Source organism: Prionailurus bengalensis, chromosome C2 (genome assembly GCF_016509475.1).
Source record: "Prionailurus bengalensis isolate Pbe53 chromosome C2, Fcat_Pben_1.1_paternal_pri, whole genome shotgun sequence".
NCBI lineage: Eukaryota > Metazoa > Chordata > Mammalia > Carnivora > Felidae > Prionailurus > Prionailurus bengalensis.
This window is the reverse complement of record NC_057350.1, coordinates 131,264,093-131,284,990: the sequence shown is the minus strand read 5'-3', so window position 1 is coordinate 131,284,990 and position 20,898 is coordinate 131,264,093. Positions and strand designations below refer to the sequence as shown.

Here is a 20,898-nt window from a genome sequence, read left to right as displayed (position 1 = left end):
TTTCACGGCACTTGAAGTCCAGCGCGAAGCTGCGAAAAGGTTTTAAAACAGGACATCTGGGACTTAACAGCGTAAATATCCGGACCGCACAACACCCGGCAGGACTCAGAACCACACGCCGAAGGGCGTGACCTTAGGAGAACACGCCGGAGGGGCGTGGCTCTGCCCGCGAGGGCGCGCGCGCTCCGGGGTGGGTGCTTCTCGGCACGCACCAAGGGGCGGATCCCCCTCACGCGCTGCGTGGACTCCGGATCCTACAGCTGGCCTCGTCACTTTGCGCATGTGTAACTTTTGGGGGGCGGGCGGGTCGTAGAACGCGGAATTTCTGGGAAAAGGGGGCGAATGGGATGGGGAGAGCCGAGAAATGCCTGCGGGGGGGCGGGACAGAAGGCGGAAGAGTTGAAATCAGCTGACCGGGTCTCGTGACAGCCTGGGCGGTGGCGACGCAGGCGTATTGGAGCACGGTCGCTGAAAGCCTGAGTGAAGATGGCGGCCTCCAGAGTGAGCCTCTGAGAGGCAGAGGGAGGAGGCGGAGGGGGCGGGGAGGCCGCGCCGCCGCGGCACCAGGAACCCGCGGCAGCGGAGCTACAGGGCCCCGACCGGGGAAAGGGGAAGTGGTGAGGCGGAGGAGGCTGGGGTGCACCTCATCTCAGTCCGGACGCGGAGCCGGCGGCGGGAGGAGCTCGGGCTGGAGCCTCTCCAGCCTTCCGCGAAGGTAAACCGCTCTGGGCACCGGCCTCTGGGGGCTCTTTCTTACCCCCTTCTCACGCCACGGATACTTGAAAGGCCGAGGACAGGAAAAAGAGGGGTGGTGTCTTGGCCTTCAGCTATTAAAGGAAAGCAGATTACCCTCCCCCAAGGCTGCTGGTCTGGTTCCTCCCGTCGGATCCCCCGTGTCTAAGTGACAGTCTCCCAGGGTGCTGCCTTGTTCAACCCCACCCCTCTTTTTTGGCTTGTTTTTTTCGTTTTCTACCCACCGTGGCCCCCCAGATCCGCTCTTTACAGCCTTACCCCCACACACCCCTGACTCCCCTCTGGACTCCGCCCTCGGGATTCCCTTCCAGCCCTCTAGTCTGAACACACTTTCTGCTGGATGCCGGCAACTCTCGTTTCCTGGGGTCGGCGATCCCCTTTTCCCCCCACGTCCGGTATAGACTTTTGGACTTTCTTTGCTTAGCTTTGTTTCGTTTTGTTAGGAGATGGGGAGCACCCGCGTTTTTTTTTTTTTTTTTTTTTCCTCCAGTCTCTCCTTTTTCCAAAATCAAGTTTATCCTCTAAGGTTTTTCCTTTTCCTGCAGGGAAGCTTATTTTCAGTGGTCTTTTTCTTCACTGCCGTGGTTTTTGCCTTTGAATGTGGCCTTTGGGTTAGGTGAAGTAGGACTGAAACGCTCAGTGAACTAGCAGTTGAACGCAAATTTGACTACACTGAAGAAGAGTGTCTTCCCTTAAACTGCGTTGTTGTAGGGTGTTCAGTTAACCACTCTTGTGTTGAGATTGTTTTATCAGTTGATGTCTTGAGATTGTATCCTTTATCAGTTGTTGGGGGGGACAGTAAAAAAATCTCCCCCTAATGTGGCCATGGTTTCCCAAAGTGATAATTTCCCTTCTCTGCTTTCCCTTTTACCCTGCCGTGATTCCCCTAAAAAAGGAGGGTCTCTGCCTGATGTTTTTACGTTCTCTATTAAGGACTTTACACTATATAGGATTATTTTGAGCCTCTTGGAGTGTAATGTCTTCGGGGGAAAAAATTCAGAATATTTCTTCAGGATCTACCCTAGTGATTGTCTCACTGTTCTTTTTTTTTTTTTTACTTTATAGGGCTGATGGATTTCTAGGTTTGAAAATACTGTCTGCAGAGTTTGAGGAAATTACAGTGGTTAGGTTTTGTAGTATATTATCAGTACTCTGAGTCTATAGGGATATGAAATAGGACTTACCCTAAAAAAATTTATTTATTTATGTATTTAGAAAACTGCTTGTCAGAAACTCCGTATCTGAAAACGACTTGATTCGTGTTTCTTTGGTTTCTGGAAAGTGCTTTAGTGTTTAAACTGAATGTAGTATATAATCTAAAACCTTGTTAACATTTTAAATGTAATATGAAACAGTATTTAAACAGCTGTATCTCAAACTTGGCTTTTGCTATTAATATTACAATGGGACATAAGTCCTGTTTAGAAAATGTTACACTGTATTCCTAGCTTGAAAACAGGAAATAGATCATATTAAGGGAGGAAAAGAGGAGTCAGAGGGTTATTAAGAGATAGGAATGTCAAGAACCTTAAACTTATAGTCCGGTTCATGGAAAATACCAGCATTTCTATTCCACTGGGAGGTAATGGATATTCCTCTTTTTCTAAAGTGGCAGTAGTAAATAGTCTATAAAATATATGAGCACTTTCAGTGCAAAAGTTATGGAATGATGGAAAGCAGGAGTTATTTGTAAGAATTTAACTTTACCCACAAATAAATTGAAGCTGGTTGCTAAGTTGGATGTAACAATGCTGGCTTTATTAAATTTGTAGAAAGGTTGATAGTTGAATCTGGTTCTCAATAGATACTAAATTACAGTTGAAAAGAAAAGGACCTGTTTTAACTTAATTTGGCTCAGTTCCTTAACCAGTTCTGTTTACACAGGTGATTTTGAGATTTCCATTGCACTTTTCCCCTGCTTCTCTGATTGAGGTACTTAAAATGAGTAAATTAGATGCAAGACTGTGCAGATAAACTGTAACAAAAATTTGGTTGCTAATAGTTTTAGGCCTAAATGTTGACTGTAATGTCTAGCAGGGGTTAAAGGGGAGGTGTTTTGAAAGAAATCCTTTAAGACAGTGTTTCTCAATTTCATTAAACCTAATAAAGAGCCCCTTTTTATTCCAAATAATTTTTAACACCTGCTTTATTGTCCCAAGATAGTTTTTAAATAATACAGCCACCTCTGGCTTTGGTCCTGGGATAAAAAGAAGCTTTGCTCTCACTGTTGCACCAGAAAAGAATGGGACTAACTTTAAAGTCATGACTTTTTTTTTTTTGGAAATCTGTTAAAAAACTGAGGTCACAGAGCAGACTACTAGCCCAGAATTTAAGGAGACAGAGTAGACCTTCATTGGACACAGCTGGGTATTGGCAAGAAGCGTTGAGCTAGAAGAGCTGACAAATTGATGAAAGCTGAGTATACCTTTTTCCATGCTTTTTCTCCACAAACTCACTGGTCATTCCTAGAAAAGATTGGAAAGAACCTTGGGGAATGTCTGTTGTTGGTGCTGACTTAGAGGAGGAAAATAGCAGTTTTCAGGAGGGGCACAAAACTCTGATTCTTTCTCTTTGCTTCTTTTATGGAGCAAAAACCTTAATCTGTGGAGGGAAGGATATCTCTGCTGGCCTTGTTGGTGAGCATTCATTGAGCTGGGGGAAGACCAGAAAAGGGGAAAGAATCTTCTCAGGGAGGGGCACTGAGCTTAAAATTGCTGCCAGCATGAATAAGATCATACCCCTGAGATCCAGAGATCTAGTGTATGCCTAAGACTGAACCTTAATTGAACCACAAAGACTATCTCCAACCCCCTACCATCATAAGAAGTTTTGAGTAACAAGTAAACGCAGAGTATTATTAGGTGAGGAACTAGATTATGCAAAGAGTACAGCACAAAGGATCAAATAGACTGTAAACTGTCCTCACCATGGGCACCAGCTATTCTGCACATTTGAAGCCTGTCAAACACTGAGAATAACCACAGCAACAGCACATCAAACCCAGCCTAACTTCTAAACAGATCACAAACACTGCACTAAAGACCTAGCAAAGACAAGCCCATTTTCAGTTACCAAATTTATTTGCCTCAGTCTCTCTTGTTCTATACATGTTCAGCTTCCAACCAAAAATGACGAGGCATGCTAAACGGACAAATTTTTTTCTCAAGAGAAAGCAATTATCAGAAGTACACTTAGATTAACATAGATGCTATTATCTGATAGGCAGTGTAAAATGACTATAATGTTAAATGTTGAACAGAAAAGTGGACAGTGTGCAAGATGAGATGGGTGGTTTCACCTGATAGAAACTATAAGAAAGAATCAAAAGAAATACTAGAAGTATTAATACACAGTAAAGAAATGAAGAATGCTTTGGGGCTTATCAGAATTGACATAGCCAAGGAAGGAGTCTGTAAACTTACAGATGATAGAAGAAATTACCCAACTGAAACATGAAGTTAAAAAAAAAAACACCCAAGAGCTTGGGGATAGTATCGAACATTTTAATATATAATGACTGAAATCACAGAAGAAGAGAGAACAGAGCAGAAGAAATACTGAAATGTTTGAGGAAATAATAGAAAATTTTCCAAAATTAATGTCAGACATCAAACCACAGATCTGGAATCTTAGAGAACACCAAGAAAAATACCCATGCCCCCCCCCCCCAAACTCAAAATACACCTTGACATCATATTTAAATTGATGTAAACAAAGGAGAAAGAAAATCTTGAAGGTAGCCAAAGAGAGACCTGTACAGAGAAACAAAGAGTTAAAGTAGAGAGACCATGCAATCAAAAAGACAATTGAGTGACAACTTTAAAGTACTGGACGAAAAAAAGCAAAAATATTTTTCAACAATGAAGACAAAATACAGACATTCTGAAACAAAAGCCAAGAGGACTCAAAGTATAATCTTTCCATTTACATGATAGTTGCATTCCTAGAAAATTATACTCATATTAAACTCTGCAATATGTACTTTGTGACTTATATTTAATACAGAATTAAAATTGGCATTAGTTATAAGTAGGTTTTTTGTTTTGTTTTTTTTTTTTAATTTTTTTTTTCAATGTTTATTTATTTTTGGGACAGAGAGAGACAGAGCATGAACAGGGGAGGGGCAGAGAGAGAGGGAGACACAGAATCGGAAACAGGCTCCAGGCTCCGAGCCGTCAGCCCAGAGCCCGACGCGGGGCTCGAACTCACGGACCGCGAGAACGTGACCTGGCTGAAGTCGGCCGCTTAACCGACTGCGCCACCCAGGCGCCCCAGTTATAAGTAGGTTTTTATGGATGTGAATGCCCACTTGGATATTTGAAAGTCAACTAAGGGTAGTTCTTCAACCCATAGGACTGTCTTATACATTGAGGGGTATCTAGCTCCATTCACTGAATCATAGTACCGTAGTTCCCCCATCCCCCTTTATTCACTTTTCACAGTTTGAATTACTCAAGGTCAATAGCAGTCCAGAATCAGATGATCCTCCTGATGTGAGAAGGTCAGTAATAGCTAATGCTATGTTACAGTGCCTGTGTCATTCCCCTCATGTAATCTCATCACATAGGTATTTTATCTCAAATCAGGAGAAGGCTGACAGTACAGTAAGATGTTTTGAGGGACCATAGTCCCATAACTTATTGCAGCATGTTGTTATAATTGTTCTGTCTTATTATTAGTTATTGTTGTTAATCTGTTACTGTGCCTAACTTCTAAATTAAACTTTATTATAGGTAAATATGTATAAAGACATAGTCTATATAGGATTGGATACTATGTAGTTTTAGGCATCTACTAGGGGTCTTGGAACACATTTCCTGTGGGTAAGGGGCAGGGGGACTACTGTAGTGTTTCTAATCATAGTGTCTCATGGGGCAGCATCCTGCCCCAACCATTACTGTAAAATTGTAGTCAGTAGTTTTCAATACATTTTTCTGCTTCAGCAGTTTTCACATGCTCTGCACATGCCAATCAGTAACATCTCTTGCAGTATGGAATGATTCCTAATTGTGGATACTCCTTTGAGAGTCAGTGATTTAGGGATATTTTTGTAGTAAGTAACTTAAGCCAGCATGGTTGTGATCATCTTTGCTAACTTAGACACAGTTACATTTGCAAAGTACAGTTAAGTATGGTTCACTAAGATGTTTATCAATAAAGATAAACATAATTTGCTAGTAGCTCTTTTCACATGCTCCTAACTTTATTCAACAGCCTGCATATTTGAGTTTTACTTGTACTTTTATGAACTGCTTATAAAGAAGAGTGATCTCTAAAACAACAAAGTTAATTCATTGGGATTTTATAGTTGAAGCATTATAAGTTGCCCTTAGAAGTGACCACACTGCCTAAGCAGTGTTCACATATTTAGCACATGGTCATTGGTAATATCTCTGTGCAGTTGATGAGTAAAAATGTGATACATATTTTTTAAATTTATTTTGAGAGAGAGAGCGAGCATGAGTACGCGTAGGCACCAGCAGGGGAGGGGATAGAGAGAGAAGGAGAGAATCCTAAGCAGGCTTTGCACTGTTAGCACGGAGCCTGATGTGGCGCTCACAATCATAGACCGTGAGATCATGACCTGAGCTGAAATCCAGAGTCGACTACTTAACGAACTGAGCCACCCATGTACCCCAAAATTTGATATTTTGATGAACAGATCAAAAATAAAATCCCAAAGCAATCTAAAATAATTACTTATATGTTTTGATTTTGTCAAGAATAGTTGCCAGAACACAATGGAAGGATTGATAAGGTTATGAATATAGGAGATTCCCCCTAATATTTCATAAATCCTATATTATAATATTTACATTTTTTTACATGTTTTTCAGACATGTATTCCTTAGTCATCTAGTGCTAGGAGGTTTTTCTCTCCCTCAAACTTCTACTTGAGATGCAGAATGTATTTTGGATGTTTATCAAATCTGAGAGTAGTTAAAGCCATTCCCTCGCCCCCAGCCTTAGATCTGCTGGGTTTAATTTTAAAAGTGGAATTTTCCTTTTTTTTTCTTTTTTCTTTTTTTTAGTTCACTGATAGATTTGGGAGTGTTCTGTAAAATGTGTAGAACTATGGGAGAGTTAGGAATAATAGGGAAATTTCAGAAAGAGCTAAAAAAAAAAGACCTAAATGTTGTTGCTATTTTGTGTTGGGTGAAAGGGAAATGACAGCAGCCTAAATGTGTCTTTTTTTTTTTTTTTTAAGTTTGTATATTTATTTTGTGAGAGAGGGGAGAGCACAAGCTGGAATGGGGCAGAGGGAATCCCAAGCAGGCTCTGCACTGTCAGTGCAGAGCCCAATGCAAGGCTCAATTTCACCAACCAAGAGATCATGACCTGAGCCACTCAGGTGCCCCAACTCCTTGTCTTTTAATAGTGTATTTGCATATTAGGATGCTTACTATTAAACTTCCTCTAAGATGTATTTGTAATATGCTTAGGTAATTAAACCCCTATTATGCATTTACTGTAGTGATAGAAAAAACAGCAACAAGTTAAACATGGCAATTGAAAGTCTCTTTTACCCATTAGGGTCTACTTAGTGTAACAGCAAGACTATTAAGTACCTGTTTGTGAGCTGAAGAAGAGCTTATTGAACTAGTATGTTTTGTTCTTGCAAAAGCCAGGTTAGCTTCAAAGATAGAAATTATGTCTAAAAATTTTCAAGAATGTGTACAAACTAAAAATATGTAAATGATCAGTGACATTGATTTCACAGTATTTGCTTAAGTGGACATGTTTGCAGTTTTTAGGTGAATATTCAGGGCATTTTTAAGTTTTGGAAAGGAGAGTCATCATGTGTCTTTCTTGGAAAAAAACTTTTTTTGTTACAACAGATAGAGGTCTGTTTTGTGAAAAGTAAGAATTATTCCCTCAGATGAAATCAGCATACATGTGATTAAAATATAGACAGCAATTTTTTTCAATGTTTGATTTATATTGAATAGGAAAGGCCAACAAAATTAACTGCTGTGATATTTATGCTTGCCCTTCCCCTGATTAAGATAATATTAAAAGTGTTCTTTTAGATTTAGTGTTTGCTTTTGAGTTTCCCTTGCCCTTTTATTTCATGAATATATGTCTGGTTTCTTATTGGAAAGGAATGGGTTTTTTTAAAAATGGGTGGGTGGATCTTAGATTATTTTGGAAGTATTTAAAAGCTCATTTTGATACATCAGTGCAAAGGTTTCAGTATTGTAACTTTGGGGCAATTATTTGGAGATCTGTTGGTCAGCTGAAATTTGATAATACCACTGGCTTTCTTTGCTAACCACATTTATCTCTGGAGTTAGTGGGTTCTTCAAGTTTAGAAAGCTGAGGTAGGATGTATTCAAACCTTATTTTGTGATCTGTTTAATAAAGATCCCTATACAGTAGGTATTATATAAGTTACATTTACTGCTTTGTTGTTTATTTACAAGGAAATGCTTTTACCTATACTTGTGTTCTATATTAAAACGTGAAGCTGAAAATTAAAGATTCAAGTTCATATCTGTTTTCCCCCATACACAGAACATTCTAAGACAATCTAGTTGTAGCTTTTTAATCTGGGTAAAAATTAATGTTCTGTTAACTATATTTTGTGCTTGCTTTGGCAGCACATCTACTAAAATTGGAATGTTAAACATATTTTTACCTTTTTTGAAACTGAACTAGCCACTCATATTTTGAATTCAGTTACAAATAAAACTAGGCCTTTAAGAAGCTAGTATTAAGGGGTTCTCTTTTTGGTTATTACTCAAGATTATTAGCTTTTGCCTTAGCAGTGGTTCTCCTTCCCCCTGCATTTTTAATAGGATATAACTGTATGAGGAAATATTAAGTTGATAAATTAGTTCCTATCATGTGACTATATACCATATTTTCTGGTGTAGTGTTACAATGTAGCAGAAAAATATTTCTCTTAGAGGAGAATTTGGTCAGAAAATAAAGGTGAATGCAGTTTCCCCCCCCAAATAAATTTTTCATCTATAGCCAAGTTGAAAGAACTTTACATATTCATATACTCGTCTCCCAAGATTTTCACATTAACATTACTTTATCATATTTCTATCCATCTTATTTTTTAATGCATTTCAAACAAACTCGTGTTTTTAATTCATTACTTGAAAGCAGAGTTAATTCTTCATTTTACAGACTCGAAGTGGAAAAATTAGTATCTTACCAGCTCTCTCCCAAGTTGTAATTGCGTAAAAATTACTCTGTTGGTCATGCAAAATGTGTGCTTTAAAGGCAGATAGCCTTTATTAAAGCCATTTCCTTAATTTATTCACTAGTGTATCAGTAAGAATCCCTAACTTAACAATAGTTTGACCTAAAATTTTTCAACTTTATGATGGCGTGAAAGTGGTATACCTTCAGTTGAAATCATACTTTGAATTTTGGTACTTTCTTCAGGCTAGCACTATGTGGTAGCATAGTCTCATGATGCTGGGCAGTGGCAGTGAGCCACAGCTCCCAGCCAGCCACACAGTCACAGGGTGAACAACTGATAGGCTTACAACCATTCTGTTCTTCACTTTCAGTATGGTATTCAATAAATTACATTGAGATATTCAACACTTAATATAAAATAGGTTTTGTATTAGATGATTTGGCCCAACTGTAGGCTAATACAAGTGTTCTGAGTACATGTAAGGTAGGCTAGGCTAAGCTATGATGTTCGGTAAGTTAGCTGTATTAAATGCATTTTCAGCAGATTATGGGCTTATCAGGATGTAACTCCATATGAAGTCAAGGCACAACTATTTTTCTGACTATACTCATACATGTCTGGCTAAGTGAAGGCTCTGTTTTTACTTAAGACTTGCACATAACGTTTAATTTTGCTATGTGTGCAAATTCTTTTGCTTCTAGCTTGGCTGTAATCTGTCTGCTTGGGTGCTGTGGTATCCAGGCGGTTTAACCTGCTCTTTGTTCTTAGTATCAATTTGATGTAGGCTCCTGCTCAGTGTAGACTCTCAGAACCTGTGGTTTTGTGTCACAATTGTATCTTCTGAATGATCTTATTTTATTCATAAATGATCTTAAATGGATTGCCAGTTTTTGCTGCCAGTAATAAATTAGAGAATGTTAAGAACATTAAATGTTGTTGGAAAGCATGAAGCAAGGGAACTCATGAATAGGGTGAATCTAGCCAAAATGCCTGTGTTGTCCTGAATTTGACTTTTTAACCCCTGGAAGAACACTTCTCTCAAAATAACAAAATGCAAAGTTGCAAAAAAGCTCTGTTGGTGGTGTAATATTAAGATTTGGAATGAAAACAGGTGAAGCCAACTTGCAAACATTGGAGACGCTTCCAATGTGATTAAGTTACAAAGGAAATGGAAGCTTGTGTTTTCTCATCAAAAAAAGGGTAGGTTTTTAAGAATTTGAAGAGGGACACTATTGCAGGAATGAAGGAGATGAAATTTAAGCAATAATTAGTTGAACAATATATTCTTGCTAACTTGAGTAGCATATCAGCAACTGGCAGGGTAGCAAGTGCTGATGATGCAGCTGCTACCAAGATCTCATCTAACAGTTTTTTACATGTTCTTAGTTGGATACCTCAATGCTATTTAGAGAATGTGCCTATAAGTGACTGTTACTGCTATTACCTGGTTGATGCTTGAGGGACTTGATATTAGAAATGTTGCAGATTATGGGGGGCTTGGGTGATTCAGTCAGTTAAGCATCTGGCTTTGGCTCAGGTCATGATCTCACCTTTGTGAGTTTGAGCCTGCATCTGGCTCTCTTCTCAGCACAGAGTCCACTTCTGATCTTCTGTCGCCCTCTCTCTGTCCCTCCCATGCACGCTCTGTCTCTCAAAAGTAAATAAACAAAAATTGTTGCAGATTTTCATGACTATTAATGGGAATTATGGTTGCTTATGAGTTTTTGCCTGTGAGTAATAATTTTAGAACCACTTTTAGAGCTTATTAAAGAATCTGTAAATATTAATGGAGAAATATGTAAATATTAAATGCAGCATAAATTATTTTTAGGGAGTGAAGTTCTTTTTTCCAAAAGTTTCTTAAATCATAGTTAACTTGTAAGTATCAAACATAAATTTATTTTTTTTAAGTTTTTATTCATTTTGAGTGATGGTGGGGGGAGGGAAGAGGAGGGGTAGAGGAGAGAGGGACAGAGAATCCCAAACAGGCTCTGTAGGGAATCTGATGTGGGACTCGAACCCATGAACCCATGAGATCATGACCTCAGCTGAAATCAAGAGTTGGTTAAATGTCGGACTTCGGCTTGGGTCTTGACTTCGTGGTTTGTGAGTTGGAACCTCGCAGTAGGCTCTCTGCTGTCAGTGTAGAGCCTGCTTTGGATCCTCTTGTCTCCCTCTCTGCCCTTCCCCTACGCGTGTGCGCTCTCTCTTTCTCTCTCTCTCTCTCTCTTTCTCTCTAAAAATAAATATTTAAAAAATAGTTTAAAAATAAAAATATTATGTTGGTTTCATCTAAAATTTCTAACCAGTGAAATTCCAAATACCTAAGTAGGAGGGGGTATTTATAATGTAATAAGTATCATTGACTTGCAAAATGGTAGTATTTTATAGGACTAAAGTTGCAATAAAGAAAAGCTAAATGTTAGGTTATAGTTGACTTAGTAATTTTTAAAAATTTCATCTATCGTGGGGTGCGTGTCTCACTTAAGTGTTGACTTCAGCTCATGTCATGATCTTTTGGTTGGTGGGTTCGAGCCCATCCACCCCCCATCTGTGTCTCCCTCTCTCTCTGCCCCTCCCCTGCTCATACCCTGTCTCTCAAAAATAAATTTTTAAAAAAAGTAAAAAAAAAAAAAAAAAAATTCATCTATCATGATTATCTGGACCTGTCATATATTTTTTTCTTTTTTAAAAACCCTTTTAGGTAAGATAAATTGGAAGAGTAAAATAACAATGGATAATAAAATGACACCCTCATACTCCATCCAGATTAAGAAATATATATTCCTTAAAAAAACAATTTTTTTTTTTTAAATTTGAGAACGAGAGCATGTGTGCACATGTGCAAATGGGGGAGGGACAGAAGAAGAGAGAGAATCTTATGCAGGCTCCAGGCTCGGTGCTGAGGCCCACAAAGGGCTCCATCCCATCTCCCTGGGATCATGACTTGAGCCAAAGTCAAGAGTCAGATGCTCAACTGACTGAGCCACCCAGGTGTCCCTGTTGATGTAGTTAATTTTGAATGGGCGGGTGAATACTAATTGATTAAGACAGTAAAACACTGTACTTTTGAAAATAATTCCAACTGATATTTGTTGGTAATATACATTAAATAGTACAAGGTTTGAAATTAATAGAGAAAAGACTTAGGATCAAGTAATTTAATAACACCTTAAGAGATACAGGACCCTGGAAGCCTGAAAGAGAATTCTAAAAAGATAAATATTTCATATCTAGTACAGTACAGTACTATTTATTATTTAAAGTGCAGTAATAACTATTATGATTGCAGTTAATATTTTTGAGTGCTTATTCTGAGCCAACCATCACACTCTCCCCTTTATTTGAGTTATCTAATTTAGTCTGCACCAAAGCTCTTTGTTAACGATGCTTTTCTCTCCCTTTCATAGATGAACCTTGATTCCCAGAAGTTAGGAAGCTTTTTTCAAAGTTATGCAGCCTGTAAATGGCAGTTACTACTAATATGTCTTTAGCTATAAGTAGTATTTTAAAAATTCACCACCCTTACTTACCTTGGTGATAGATTAAGTATTAAAACTAGTGTGTATACAGGGGTGCCTGGGTGGCTCAGTCCGTTAAACCTTCAGCTTTTTGGCTCAGGTCATGATCTTGCAGTTCGTCGGCTCGAGTCCCCTCTCAGGCTCTGTGCTGGCAGCTCAGAGCCTGGAGCCTGCTTCTGATTCTGTGTCTCCCTTTCTTTCTGCCCCACCCCTGCTCGTGCGTGCACAGTGCACACTCTATCTCTCTCAAAAATAAATATTAACAAACATTAAGAAAACTAGTGTGTATATTAATGTAGCTTCTTGTGCTAGCCATTAGTTATGTTGATTGTGGTCTGGTATCTGTGCTACAGGGAAGTATTTGAAGTTTGTGTTAACCAGATTAAATCATCACTTGAACACTGTACTTGGAAGACCCCAAGACTTGTACTCACTCATTTTCTAGTGGTTCTCTTGAAGGTGTTCCAAGTCTCACTTTGAATGATACATAATACAGAATTTCTTATCCTGTTTCTTCTGCATTTTCCTGATATTTGTGTATTGCCATTGTCTACTAATGGGTTATCTGTGTGTCTAGAATTATCCTCATGGTCTGAAAGAGTGCTGTTTCCAGACCAGTTGCCTTCATTAGATGAAATGACTGTGTCACAAAGTGATTGAGGCTTTATGGAGAATATAAAATAGATTGACTTGAAAATTTGGAGATTAATATTATGCTGTTGGAAAGTAGGTCCTAGCCTCAGATCTCATTAATCTGGCTATATTTTTTTTGATGTTTATTTATTTGAGAGAGAGAGAGAGAGAGCGTGAGTGGGGGAGGGCCAGAGAGAGGGAGACACAGAATCCGAAGCAGGCTGCAGGCTCTGAGCTGTCAGCACAGAGCCCAACATGGGGCTCAAACCAAGAACCATGAGAATATGACCTGAGCTGAAGTCAGACGTCCAACCGGCTGAGCCACCCAGGTGCCCCTGATCTGGCTATTTTAAAAGTTCAGTGTTAGTTAAAAGAATATTTTTGAGCTCCTTAAAGACTATCGTGGAATCATATATTGGTAGCAGATTTCTGTCATCTTATGTTCGTCTTGAACCCTTTGTTTAAAAAGTGTTTTTAAAGCTTATCTATAGGCAGAAATTTTTGAAAGTTTATTTTTAGATGGTAGAGTATTTCAGCCTTGGAGCCTTCCTTTTTCTTTTATTTATTTTGTCCTGTGTTGAGTATGGTAGTTTGTTTTATTGTTTGAAATTGTGTGAAGATAATAATTGGAACTCATTCTAAGTTAATCCTGGAATGTGCTATCAAATGATAAATCTGTAATTACATGGTCAGAATGAATTTATTTTGATTTCCTAAACTTGAGGGAAGGTATTATTATTGAGGTTAAATACATGGAGTGTAGAGTTAAGCAGATTGAGTCCAAAGTCTGGCCTAACTACTTATTTACCAGCTGTGTGACCTTGGGAAGTGATATAAATTCTCTAACTCAGTTTTCTTGTCAATAAAATGGGGATCATCCTACCTGTACCATGGTAGAGGACAAAATGAGGTAGATAAATGCATAGGGCCTGGCTCACTAAAGCATAAGGAATATGCAGTAAACCCAGGTTTTGCATAATTTCAGGACGTGTTCTAAATCTTTTTATTAGGGTCACCATGCCTCCCCAATTTCAGTATAATCTTTACTGAGGGCTCAGAAAAGCATTATCCTGATTTCCATTATGAGGCTATGCAGACACTAGTAATAAATAGCTTTGAATTATTCCATTATTTCTGGGGTTGACTTGGCTACTTAGGTGAGTGTCTCCTCCCTCTCTTACCTCTCAGATATACCTCTGCCTATATATATTTAACATGGCTAAAGCAAGCTTTTTAGAGAGAGAGAGTAATTATCTTTTATAAAGGGCACTTCATTTTACTAGCCTTTTTTGGTGGTTGTTACTCAGGATTAAAGCAGTTATCACTTATTGCTTCCTAAAATATTAGAGATAATGGTCAGGTGTGCTGATTTTGGCCATAGGAACTTCTGACGTCCAGAGAGATGAGTACTTTTAAAATCTTACATTGTATTTTTCTGTCAGCAGAGTTATCTACATCAGTATTTCTTCTGTCAGGTCAGGTGATCAGTAGTTTAAAATTTTCTTAAATTTTATCGTGGTAAGAACACTTAACATGAGATCTGTCCTCATAACAGATTTCTAAGTGTATGGTACTGTATTGTTAACTGTAGGCACCATGCTGTACAGCAGATCTCTAGAATTTAATCATCTCGCATAATTGAAACTTTATACCCATTGATTAGCACCTCCCCATTTCTCCCACACTCCATTTCCTGGTTGTGTCTAAGAATTTGACTAGTTTAGATAACTCATGATACTGCGTGGAGTCATGCAGTATTTGTCCTGCTGTGACTGACTTCACTTAGCATAATGTCCCCCAGAATTCACTCATGTCATATATTGCAGGATTTCCTTCTTTTTCAAGGCTGAATAATATCCCATTGTTTGTGTATGCCACATTTTCTTAATCCATTCACCTGTTGATAGACTTAAGGTTGTTTCCACATCTTGGCTTTTACAAGTAATGCTACAATGAACATAGGAGTGTTGGCTCTTCAAGATGCTAATTTTAATTTCAGTTCTTTTGGATAAATACCTGGAAGTTTGAATCATGGATCCTTTGGTAGTTCTATTTTTAATTTTTTAGAAACTTCCATACTATTTTTCATACTGCCTACACCATTTTACATTTCCACCAACAGTGTATAAAAGTTCAGTTTCTTTACATCCTTGCTAAAATTGTCTTTGGAGTTTGTTCTGATAATAGCCATTGTAACAAGTGTGAATTGAAATCTCATACTTTTGAGTTGCATTTCTCTGATAGTGACATTGAACATCTTTTCATATACCTGTTGGCCATTTGTATATCTTCCAGTAGTTTACTTTTATATTAATATGTTAGGTCTTCTCTCCCTTTTTCCTTTCATCTATCCTAACCTAAGAACTCTCTGGATTGAGTTGACTACTTAGGTATCTCATCACTTTCATCACTATCAAGTTCATATGTCTCCAGAAAGTTGTAGATAAACCTTCTTGATGTAAACTTGTTTTAATTCCTCTCCTAAAAGATCTGAGTTACATATTCCCCCCAAGTCAGCAATACTTATGAAATCATTCTTAAGGTTTTTTTGTTGCTTGTTTTTTTTTTCTGGGTCATGCTCTGAGTTTTTTTTTGGGGGGGGGGGCTGTCATTTTTATTAAATTAAAAATTTTTGTTTTTATTTATTTTTGAGAGACAGAGCACGAGTGGGGGAGGCACAGAGAGAGAGACATACACAGAATCCAAAGCAGGCTCTAGGCTCTAGGCCCCAAGCTGTCAGCACAGGCCCACGTGAGGCTCAAACTCATGAGCCATGAGATTATGACTTCAGCCAAAGTTGGATGCTCAACTTACTGAGCCACCTAGGCACCCCTTTCATTAAAATTTTTTTAGTGTTTATTTTTGAGAGAGAAAGAAAGAATGAGTGGGGGAGGGGCAGAGAGTGAGGGAGACACAGAATCCGAAGCAGGCTCCAGGCTTCAGGCTCCAAGCTGTCAGCACAGAGCCCGATGCAAGGTTCGAATTCACAAATCATGAGATCTTGACTTGAGCCAAAGTTGGATGCTTAACCAACTGAGCCACCCAGGCATTGGGGGTTATCATTTTAAAGTCCCTTAATGATATCAGTCACCCTTCACTCAAATACATTTTCTTTTGTCACTTTTCCTAAGATAGGCCCTTGGTACAGAGTCTGACATTCAGATATCTTAACTTAGGACTCTAGGAATCCAAACTCCACTCTTTAATATCAGCCATCATCATTTCTGTCTTCTTTTTTATTTCCTTATTCCAGTCTTCAGTCATAGTGTATACGGGAAAGAGAATATCTCTAGACCTGTATTTTTCACTATTTTGGTACTTTATCGGAGATCCTATCTGAGTTTCTTTTCATCAGTATCATTTACTGCAAATGATTTAGAAGGCTGAGGAAATGTTTGCTGGTTTACTAAGTCTTCGTTGGCTGTTTCATCTCAGATACACGATGCAGGAAAAAACCAACAAAACACACCAACTGTCAGGACTATATTTAGCTGTCTCCATACACACTAGTAGGAAGATGTCAGTTGACTGTAATTTCCTCTCTGGTAACAGTAAAGGTTTCCCTAACCTTGCTGTTACTTGTGATTCTCTGATTCCTCAGAGCATGAGTTGATGCTTTTGCAGGTTTGGCAAAACTTTATTTAGGAGTACTTGTTAGAACATCAACTTGAAATGGATATCAGAGTTTCCCACGGGGTTGCTGTATGTCATTCATTCACTCAAATACTTAATGAGAACTTGTTTTGTGTCAGGCACTCTTACAGGCTCTGAGGTTTTTATATATATATATATATATATATATACACACACACACATATGTATATATATATACACATACACATATATATACACACATATATATACACACATATATATACATACATATATACACACACACATGTGTATGTGTGTATATGTGTGTGTGTATAATGAGCTTAACACACAAAAACGCTTCTGTCTGGATATGGTAGCAGGATTAAATAATAAATTTAATAAGTTGCATATTAGACTATTAAAGTTGCCATAGAGGAAAAATGAACAGGAATCAGAAGGATTTAAAGTGTGAAATGAGGAGAATGATTATAATTTATAACAGGATGGTTAGGGTAGGCTTTATTATAGAATTGACATCTGGGGCGCCTGGGTGGCTCAGTCAGTTGAGCATCCAACTCTTGATTTCAATTCCGGTCATGATCCTCATGGTCATGAGATAGAGCCCTGTGCTGGGTGTGGAGCTTACTTGAGATTTTTCTCTCTGTCTCTCCCTTCCTCTCCTTCTGCCCCTGCCCTGCTTGCATGCAGGTGTGCACACCCTCTCTCTTAAAAAAAAAAAAAAAAGCAAAACAAAACTGACATTAGCACACAGATTGGAAGGAGGTGTGAGCCATATAGGTATCTAGAGGCAGAATGTCCTACATAGAATGTAGAGGACCTTGCCAGTTTGCTAATACAAAAGCAAGTAGTAGGAGTGAAGAAAGCAGTTTCAAAATAGAGGTGTCTTTTAAAATGTTTTTGCCCTGCAGGTATATGTACTCAAGAGAAATAACTGTTCACACAAATGTTCATAGCAGCATGATTCATAATAGTCAAAAAGTAGAAACAACACAACTGTCCATCAACTGATGAATAAACAAAATGTGGTATATCTCTACAATAGAAGGAGACTAATCCATGCCAGAATGTGGATGAACTTTGAAAATGTCATGCTAGATGAAAGAAGGCAGTCACAGAGACTGCATTTTGTATGGTTACATTTATATGAGATGTTTAAAATAGGCAAAGTCATAGTGACAAAAGGTAGATTAGTGGTTGCCAGGTGCTGGGAGTGAGTGGAAATGAGAAGTGACTGCTAACTGCTAACAGGGTTTCTTTTTGGGGTGATAAAAATGTTCTAAAAACAGCCTTGGTTGTAGAACTCTGAATATACTAAAAACCCCTGACTTGTACAATTAAAAAGGGTGAATTTTATGGTGTGTGAATTATATCTCAAAAAGCTATTGCAAAAATGTTTTTGAATGAAAACGGTTTTGTTAAAATTATGAAAATAATACTTGCTGATTAAAAAAAAAACACATTAGGGGCGCCTGGGTGGCGCAGTTGGTTAAGCGTACGATTTCAGCCAGGTCACGATCTCGCGGTTCGTGAGTTCGAGCCCCGCGTCAGGCTCTGGGCTGATGGCTCAGAGCCTGGAGCCTGTTTCTGATTCTGTGTCTCCCTCTCTCTCTGCCCCTCCCCCGTTCATGCTCTCTCTCGGTCCCAAAAATAAATAAATGTTGGAAAAAAAAAAATTAAAAAAAAAAAAAAACACATTAGACCAGTGTATAAAGATATAAAGGGAGTTGGAGTGAACCATGATTCTAATGATTCAGTGTGCATTGACACTTTGGTATGTATCCAGTATTTTTAATTTTTTTAAAAATGCGTTTCTAATTAAAGGTAAGGAGAGATAGTCAAGTCACAAAAGATGAAATAAATGACCATATTCACTTTTTTAAAAGTTTATTTATTTATTTTGAGAGAGAGCAAGCAGAGGGGAGCAGAGAGAGAGGGAGGGAGAATCCTACAGGCTCCCCACTGTCAGCTCAGAGCCCGACATGGAGCTCAAACCCACAAACTGTGAGATCATGACCAGAGCCAAAATCAAGAGCCAGACGCTTAACTGACCAAGCCATCGAGGTGCCTGACCATGTTCATTTTTAACTTTTATGCAATATGAAGCAAATTATGTAGCATTTTCAAAATTTATCAGCCTTTCATTAGTTAACAATTCTACCGACTTATCCTGTACAATTAGCTAAATTTAAATTTTCTCATGAAATAAGTAGAGTCTGGATTTTATATACTTCTGGGTTATGGTCAATAAACTAATTTTTAAATATTGCATGTAACATGGTCCCTGTGCATATGGCTGGTAGGAAGCTATTACCGTGTGGTTTATCACACAAGTTTGAGAGTCCTGAACTGTTTGGTCTATGTAACTCTTCAGCCAGAGGAGTCCACACACCACATTGCTATAAAAGTTTCTGAACCCTTAACTGTCAGTTTCTGTACTTGGCTTGATGTTTGCAGTTACACTTTGAGTAGCATTGTTATACTAAATTCATACAATGGAATAGCATGTAGACTTTAAAAATTTTAATTCCATAGAAGAAGGTTAATATTGTGTGAAAACAGGCTTAAGCAGTACAATTGACAATCACAATTTTGTTTAAAAAACCCTATTCTAATTAGAAGGGAGGCTAGGATGATTAGCTTTGGATGCTAGGATTTGTGAGCACTTTAGGTTTTTTGTTTGTTTGTTTTTACTATGGACATGGATTACTTCTTTAGTGAAAATGTTATTTTTAACTTAAATCGTATTTAGAGTGGGTCTCCTTTAAAGTGACAATGATAGCAGAATGGCTGGCACTTAGCTCAGCAAAAACTTTTTGGAATTGATTGGACACCTGGCACACATTTTTAGGTGCTTGTATTGTGCCAAGGCATTGTTTGGTAATGTGAGATTTAAAGATTCATTTACTTTAACATTTTTTATTAGATTCTCTATTCTTGGGATGTTGAGGGCAATTTTTGTCCTTAAGAAACCCAGTGTAGTGGAGGGGAGCAGACAGTCACAATATGGTGTGCTAAAGTGTGTGACAGAGAGGGGAACAGACCAGTACCTGTCCCTTTAAACCTTATGGACTTGTAGAATAAGTTGTGCCTTAAAATTAGTACCATATGGCAGGCTTTGACAGTATGGTATGTGAGATTCAGGAAAAACTCGAGGGATAACTGTACTAAATTCAGCCATATTTTTATCTTCTAGGTTTCAGCACAAAATGAACATGATTAGGGAAAATAAGGATTTGGCATGTTTCTACACAACAAAACATTCATGGAGAGGAAAGTAAGTATTTCTGTTGGTTTTATTTTTCTGTGCATCTATGAAGTATCATTTTAAACATAACTTTCAATATCTTGAGTAGTACCACACAGCTCAGTTATGCCATTTAGTCCTTCTCTTCTGAAAAATATATGTGCATATTTTAAATGCAAATGCTACACTTAGAATACATTATTGTTCTTTTTTTCTCTTGACATATCTGGTTTTCTGCTTCTGTGTTGGGAAGAAATTGGTAAGAATTAAAAGTACCAGTTAAAAGGAAAACAGACCATCTATCTACCTCCTTAGATGCTGTCAGTTAATTATATGGTAGTGGCAGAGTATTAACTTCACAACTTTGTAGCCTGTGTGTGATCGCTCTATTTTCATGTCCATTTGACTGTCAAGAGAGAATATGCTAGTAGTGCTTTTTGTAACCTTTCTTTACGCCTATAATGAATTTTGAAAATTGGATTTGATCTTACCTTTTCGTTGAGAGAGGCAGTGACATTTTTTAGTAGCTTGCCTGGTCAAACCAAGATGTTGATGTTTCTGTTTCTTTTTTGTGAAATGAGTGGTAATTCCTACCCCTCACATTGCTGTAAGGATTAAATGAAGTGACATGGAGGGTGTGAAGGTTTTAAAATTATGACTTAAATAGAGTATTCAGTGAATGGCACCTGTTGACCATCACCAAAAAAGTTTCCTCTCTAGCCCTTTTAAGTAGTAATAAGTATAATGAGTGTCCCACACTGTGACGAATAGGTGACCACCTTATTTCAAATCAGGCCTCATAAAACGTGCCATGTTCACAAAGCCAATACCTTTAGTTCTTTTTCTGAACTTTTCATTTTTTAGGTAATAGTGTAGTAACTTAGAGTGGTGCAACATGTGATTCTGTAGTGTTTCTGGTTTGCATTAGCAAACTGACTAATTTTGAAAGATTAGAATGTTTAATTTTGTTTCCT

At 38.1% G+C, this 20,898-nt stretch overlaps 1 protein-coding gene across 2 annotated transcripts in view; it reads left to right on the top strand.

Moving 5' to 3' along the window:
• The first annotated feature begins 283 nt into the window (after positions 1-283).
• Positions 284-20,898, top strand: part of DNAJC13 (DnaJ heat shock protein family (Hsp40) member C13) — a 125,207-nt gene continuing 104,592 nt past the window's right edge. The window contains exons 1-2 of one of the 2 annotated variants that reach the window (XM_043595399.1): positions 284-715; positions 19,874-19,954. In XM_043595399.1, coding sequence (XP_043451334.1) covers positions 19,887-19,954 — 68 coding nt within the window. In that variant the 5' untranslated portion in view covers positions 284-715; positions 19,874-19,886. The remainder of the gene's footprint in view (positions 716-19,873; positions 19,955-20,898) is intronic. The other variant, XM_043595398.1, reaches the window with a different exon arrangement.